Genomic DNA, 7,378 nt, shown 5'->3' on the forward strand with positions numbered 1-7,378 from the left:
CAAATGCACATACAAGTAAAAGGAAAAACTGTAAAATATATGTTAAAAAACATTAACATTTAAATTATGTGTTAAAATATATAATTTATTGGAACTAAGCTGGAAAAAATAAATATGAAGGTCAATTAAATGATAAAACATGAGGGACAGTTCTGCTTTTTAACTTATTTGGTGCATTTTAAATGCATTTATTTATTTAAAAGTTCATTTATTTATTTCTGCTTTTATTTATAATTATGTCAGTGTCGGTCCTCCATACTGCAGAACTTGGAAGAGGTAGTTCAGTGACTGGATCAGGTGTGTTGGAGCAGGGAAAATTTAAAACGTGTAGGGCTGCGGCCCTCGAGGACCAGGATTACCTGGTCCTACAGCAGGATACCCCTGCTGTAAAGTAAATAGACTTTGAAAGGAACTGTTTTGTTTGGAGGCATTAAAAAAAATCTGAATTTAATCAAACTCCAGGTATCCCAAATGCATATTACTGTGTACTACATCAAATCTCAGCTCAATAAGACTAAGTCATAGACATGTTTGTATTGGTTATTGTTGACTGGATGTGGTGAACATCTTGAATCGAATCAACTCCAAGGCCTAATCTATAGAGGTAAATTTGTGTTTTTATGATTCAATCAAACAAAAAGCATCTTCAATCAAAAATAATAATTTCAATCAAAAATTTTTTTATTGAAATTATTTTTTGATTGAAGATGCTTTTTGTTTGATTGAATCATAAAAACACAAATTTACCTCCATACTAATCGTTTGCAGATCTACAAAAAGCATCTTCAATCAAAAATAATAATTTCAATCAAAAAAAATTTTATTGAAATTATTTTTTGATTGAAGATGCTTTTTGTTTGATTGAATCATAAAAACACAAATTTACCTCCATACTAATCAGTTGCAGATCTACATCAAAGTTCTGAAAGTTTTAGCAAATTTCATCCCGTGGTTCAAGAGATTAAGTGTTGACTCCAATGGTTGATACTCAAGTTTAAAGCAAAGATCTTGCGCAAGTAGCACTTGGAGGTGTTGTGAATGCCTCTTAGCTTCTACCGCATAAGATTTCAGCTCGATAATTGTAAAAGTGACCGAGCTGTAGTTAATTTTGACTTGGCTGTGGCAGACAATTGGGTTGGCTTCAAAGTCAATCAACCGTAGACATACAGTATATTCCATCCATCCATCCATCCATCCATTTTATAAAGTTTCATTAAAACTCATCCAGTAGCTCGTAAAATATTTTTGTGAAAGTCAGATGCAGGTAAAAACAATCATTTGCCTTTGAATTCCAGTGTGGAGGGATAAAAATGTCTCGGTTTATAAAAATTAACAAAGTCTGAGGCTTTCCAGTTTGGAGGGTTTGTATTTTCACTTTCTAAAAGTAAATAAAACAGCTGAAATATCAGCTCAAATATTTAGTTTCTGCTTTTCATTTATGTTCAAAGTCACCAAAATAAGTGAGGAAATAAGCTTCAGGAAGCAAAATTGTTGTGTTCTGCCACTCGATTACCTAAACAAAATGACTAAGATATGACTTTGAAAAAAAAAGTTGAGACTGAAGTTTTCCTTTATTTCAGCGAAACAATGGCAAACCACATCCTACATGTATTACAACAGTGGCTATGCAGTAAAAGCATTATGAAATAAAAAATACAATGGATAAGATCTAGGCTGAAATTTTCTATTTAGCAAGAATAGGACAAATATTTAACTTTCAAAACTACCATTGTTCTATTGGAAAGCACTCATGCTGCAACCTTTTCACTCAACTTTTCTGAAACTTGCTGCCAGTTCAGAAACTTTAAAAAAAAGAAAAACGATTTTCAACTTTTAATATATTCTCTTTGTACCATTTTAAAAGAAAAGTAGGTCAATTTGTTGCTTCTAAATGCGTTACGAATGTAACTAAAGAGCATTGTAATCTATAAATGTCTCTTTTAAACAATGATCAGTCATATGATGGGATCAGCGTGACCTTTTTAAACACATCTACAGTGAACCATTACAGAATTTAAGCACACTAAACATCCTTTAACCAAGGAAAACAGTCATTTTCTCGTGACTTCTTAAGAGGGATATCGTCCATCCAAAGTGACACTAATAAAAAATAAAAACTAATATCAAAGGCCTTTGCTTTGGTAATACTTGTATACATGTGCAGTTTTGTGCCTCGACACACCCTGCATTCTAGGATGTCTCTTTGGTACAGAGGTAATAGCATAACACACAGTCAGCTGTCCACAAAAGAAAAAAAAATGACTTGTTTGAACAAGTTACAGAATTAGCATTAGCATTCCATTCAAATAATAAATATCCAGACACATTCTATACATGCTTGCTAAAACTGACTGAATGGATTTTCTAAACAGRGGTTCAGGACACCTGACTTGTTTTCAGTTAGAAACAAAAAACAGAGGAATCAGGTGGTTGTTTATAACTAAACATGTAAGGTAATTAAACAGTTTTCTGTCCAGCTGTCAGCTTGTCTGCGTGCAGAGCGAAGGTCTCAGCTACAATAAGAGGGAAAACTAACGTGGCGTCTGCATACACCTGGAAACCAAAAACAGAAAAAAAATATTTAGTGTTGCATTACAGTTATATTTAATATGCAATACACTAAAATCCTGTCTTTTTGTAGCAATTCTGTGTTTTTATACCAAATACTTGACAAACATCGCCATCTTGTGGCTGAAAGCAGGAACCACGGGTTCTGGTTATAAATTAAATCAGCTAAAACCTTCTTATGCTTCATTTGTCCTGACAAACTAGTAATTAAGCTTCTTTTCTTCCTGTCTGAAAACATTAATTTTAGTGCAAATGAGTGATATTAAAATAAATTAAATATAACAGTATTGTTGGTTTTTAGCAAATTAGGTCTTAAATTGACTTCTTTAAGCAATGAACATTACAAATTTTTGAAAGTACAATAAAAAATTGCATGCCCTTTGTCGATAACATTGCTGTTAATATAAAAAATGTTTTTTTTAATTTGCTGTTTCTGATTTAATATCTAATTGCTTTTGTAAAAAATCCTGATAAATATCTTGAAGACAGATCCTCATTTTTGTTACTAAAACATCTGAAACCAGTTCAAGTTCATTCATCAATGAATACAAAAAAGGTGAAGCAGACAAAAGTAAATCATCTGAAAAAGAAATAATTTTTCTAACGATAAAAACAATAGCAAACAGCAGAACACTGATGTCAATGATCACTTGTGGTCAGGTTGGGAACAGGATGRGAAAAAYTCTTACTTTTACAGGTTTGGCATCYGTTCGGATTTTGCCCCAGGATACAGCCTCATCGGGTCGGGCCCCAGCGTCAGACCCGTCAAACTCCTGACCCGTGTTCACGTACACGGCGTAGTCTGCTCCGTTCCTCTGAAAGGAGGGCAGCCAGTGTCAAAACTAATAAAGCTTTTTAAAGCAACCCAAACTCTAAAACTTGAACACAAATTTCCTCAATGAGCGACAAAGGATTCTTCTTAGCATTTTTATTTCCACTTGAACCAAAAGTATAAAAATACTCATTTAACCTTTAAATTGTAGTAAGGTGGAAACACCTGACTATATTGGGAACGARCTTTAATTTCCAAACATTTGTTGAYGTTTAAAGAAAATACAAGGCAGATCATGTCTGAGTGTAGAACTATTTGGTTACCATAAGATTAGAGTTGGCTATATGGTGCTTCACCAGTCCTCCTCCCAGGATGATCATTCCTGTCTTCTTGGCAAAAATTGCCAGACCGTTCAACCTTCGAATATCTGAAATAAGAGCCCCRATCATTACGAGAACAACTTTAACCACTGCAATGATCTCACTCTGTAAACGTTCTGCTGCTTCTACCTTCAACGATGTCCAAAACCAAGCCAGGGTTCTTGAATGAGTGGAAGTAGATCATGTCTCCCAGAGAGCCGTCTGTGAGCGCAGGACTGAACACAGGGATGTTATTCTGCAAACAAAGAATACACGTTTCATAATGTATTCAAATACAAAACCTCACAGCAAGTTAAAATTATTACTGTTATTTTTGTTGTATTTGTTCTTTAGGGAATCCATGATTAACCTTGTAGGCCCAGTAGTAGACAGAGTCTGTGTTATTTATCTCCTTGCCAAGCCGATGGATCATTTTAGAAGGAGTCCATCGGACGCCCTGACAAAAATCAGTTTTACTTGTTAGCAAAAAWAWAARARARARAAWMWMWATGACAAAGTTCAAAGCATTTATAATGMAGAACATTTTAAACAACATATGATACCTCTGTGTTCTGCTCCAACAACATCTGGTCCAGAATGGGCATCAGCCAGTCTTCAAACTTACAGTAGTTGTCATTGGGCACCAGCAGATTCCCTATTCTAGAGGATGAAACCAAAGAAAAGAAGGTAAAACAGACCAACAGGGACAAACGGTGCTCATAAATACAGTAACTTGTYAAAAATATTAACCAACCTTGGTGGTCGTATTTCTATTTTACTGACTCTGTGAGAGAAACGCTTTGAGGGTAAATTTGGTGCACAAATTTTTTTTGAACATGGTCAAAAACTCAAGCAACAGCATTTAGAGCCTCTGCAACTCGTGCAAGGAAATGGACGCACGTAAAAGCAATGAAGACTACAGTGAGAATTACTTTATTTTTATTTTAACACGCAAACTACGACTATGGAAACTTTATTTAATACCTGCTTCTCTCTTTGAGCAAATAAGCTAATGGAGCTGCTTTTCAAACTAATTTACAGATAGAGAGCTGAGTCATTGTTCTGCGTCGCTGACTTGTAAAAGCAGTAACCAACCTGTTGATGCCTTTCAGCCGGAGCTCCTTACCCGGCAGACTAAAGTCTCCCAGGTAGGTGTGAGACAAACACTTGATCAGATCTTCCTCGATGCCTCCCGCCGTGGTCACGATCACATCCACCTACAGCAACAGGTTCAGATAAACTACTGTAGTTGTGTCAATTTGGCTGCTTAATTTTATTATTATCAGTGAGCATTGCCAATGCAACGYACACTATTGTGATTCGTTTCCCATCCAAGTCATCTCAACTTTGGCATGCCTCTCCTCCTGCATACTTTGTCCTAGAGCTGCCATTGTAATTTATATCTGTAAAGCTCCTGTGCCAAATGATGACTATGCCTTTTGGTGCCTGTATAACTTGTAGTTTTTTGAAATATTAATGTTTAATAATTTATAATGGGAGTCAATGGAGCCTTGTATTGTTCCAATACTGTCCCCTACTGTATCTACTCAGTACTGAACGATAGTTTAATAATATTTAATCTCAATAGTTCAGTGGTTACAACACTAATATGATCGTATTTTGATGTTTTACTATAATGTTGTCCTAATATTGCTCTATTGCTGTAATATATTGCTGTTTAGTGTCAACAATTGCATTGGCGATGTGGCCTCTTTCTGCACACATACAAACCAACCCCTGGCAATGTCCTCTGCCACAGCTCAAATGGTCTAATGGTTAACTCTATGGATTTTCATGTGGGAGAGCAGGGTTCAAAACCCAGCTACAGCAACTTTAACAAAAAATCTCTACAAACATCATATTGTCACACAATTATCCTCATTACAAACACCTGTCGACTTGACAAGCACAAGCTGGTATAGAAAACACATTTGAACTTGGTCACAGTTCATTCTGCAAGTCCACTGCTGCAGGTAAAGCCATGCTGCAATGACATGCTACATGGCAATGCACACTTGTTTTTACATCGTAAAAACCCATGTCTAGTTATTATTATTATTATTATAAATGATCTGCACCACTTTAACAGATGAATACCATTTTGTGCTCTGCCAGGTAGCGGATGCTCTCTCTGACTCCGGAGCTGATGAGGTTGGAGGTGTAGCCCAGGAAGATGGTGCAGCCTGATTTTCCGGAGGATTCACCAGACTCCAGAGACTTGTTTTCTTCATCAACCTCCACTGGCTCAAGGCGCTTCTCTATCTGTGGATGTCAAGTTTCTGGTTAACAGCAGACAATTTTCACGACATTTTTTAAAAAAGACTGGGAAATATTTGCCCTTATTAACTTGATTGTTGGTACCGAAAACAATCGAATCAATGGGCAACTGYCTATTTAAAGAGAAGAGTATCATTTAACCATTTAATAAAGGTTGTTAGATGCCAACACACTTATGTGCCTATTTTTTTTATCAATAACTGTAACATAAAACATAATTCCAGGACCAATAGTTCAACATTTGTCTAAAACACAAACAATCCTGCCTTTAAGTGAAACATTTTTCACTATGGAGGATACTGTTTTGTGGAGCGAAGGGAAGCTGGAGGTTTGTTTGTGTCATATGACTGGTATTTTTATAAGGACTCACGTAGAACAAGATGTAACACACAAGTTACAACCTAAACTACTTTTTAGGTCTGTTGCTAATTGAACCTGCAGATGATTTTGTTCCGCTCACCATGTGATTGATCTCCTGGATGGCTAAACCCAAACTGCTGGCCTGAAAGCCCGTGGTGAGGTAGGACTTCAGCACTGCCTTCAGATCGACGCCCTGGTTGAAGTCGTAGCCTCGGATTCTGGGCAGGTCCTCAGGAAGGTCACAGCTGGGCATTAGGACAACCTCCTTGGCAGCAGATAAGGCTCGGTCTGCCATCTCTCCTGCTAAATACAAATGTAAACAAGTTCAGGAATAAGGTGTAAAGACAAAAAAAACGTTGATTCTATAGTTGGAAATTAGGAATCTAAAAGAAGAAAACTAAGGTAAATTACAAAAACAAACTTTCATTAGGCTCAGCAGATGTTAAAAGTTGTTCCTAATCTGAACCATCTGATAATATTTTTAAATAGTACTGTATAAACCTGTTAGAAAGTAACATAAAATAGTACTTTAACTTAAAAAGTAAACACTTACGCTTGGTTAACTTTTTGTACTCCTTTTGGGGGGGAAAAACTACTGATAAATTAACCTAATTTAATTTAAACCAAAATGAAAACAATAAGAAGGTCCTCTGGATGGGTTCTTCTTCAGTGAAACATTTCCTCTCTCCTCCACTTCTTCAGTCTGAGGAGTTTCAGGTGAACTCAGTCTTATAAGCACTGCCTCCACATGGTGGATTAACAGGTTAGTTACATGTAAAAGAGGACCATCGTCTAAAAATAGACTTGATTAACTCTCGCCTAACAATAGGCTTGATTAGCTCTTTTTGGCTTGATTAGCTCTATTGTTCATAGAGGGTCATGTGACCCATCACCTGAGTATGTTGGGGCCCTGATTCTCCCCTTTTGCTCACAGGGAGCTGAGTCATACTTGGAGGACAACTGGACACGAAGGCCTCCACCTCTGTTTAATGATGGAGGGTTTTTCTTCACAAAAATGGCTTCTTTTCCTCCACTCTCAAAC

The 7,378-nt window shown here is 36.4% G+C and overlaps 1 protein-coding gene across 2 annotated transcripts; it reads right to left on the reverse strand.

Annotated features, from left to right (window-relative positions):
• Nucleotides 1–1,552: 1,552 nt before the first annotated feature.
• Nucleotides 1,553–7,020, reverse strand: dhps (deoxyhypusine synthase). Of its 2 annotated transcripts, none has more exons than XM_014012496.1 (10): nt 6,890–7,020; nt 6,437–6,636; nt 5,797–5,961; nt 4,795–4,916; nt 4,263–4,359; nt 4,070–4,156; nt 3,850–3,955; nt 3,664–3,767; nt 3,258–3,383; nt 1,553–2,553 (listed from the first exon to the last, which is right to left on the reverse strand). In XM_014012496.1, the coding sequence occupies exons 2-10, from the start codon at nt 6,629–6,631 to the stop codon at nt 2,458–2,460; spliced, it is 1,098 nt and encodes a 365-aa protein (XP_013867950.1). In that variant the 5' UTR covers nt 6,632–6,636; nt 6,890–7,020; the 3' UTR covers nt 1,553–2,457. The 2 variants fall into 2 exon arrangements, with proteins under 2 accessions (XP_013867950.1, XP_013867949.1); XM_014012495.1 differs by having other exon boundaries at nt 6,437–6,639.
• Between the last annotated feature and the right edge of the window lie 358 nt (nt 7,021–7,378).

This window comes from Austrofundulus limnaeus, unplaced genomic scaffold (assembly GCF_001266775.1).
Source record: "Austrofundulus limnaeus strain Quisiro unplaced genomic scaffold, Austrofundulus_limnaeus-1.0 Scaffold91, whole genome shotgun sequence".
NCBI classification, from domain to species: Eukaryota; Metazoa; Chordata; class Actinopteri; order Cyprinodontiformes; family Rivulidae; genus Austrofundulus; species Austrofundulus limnaeus.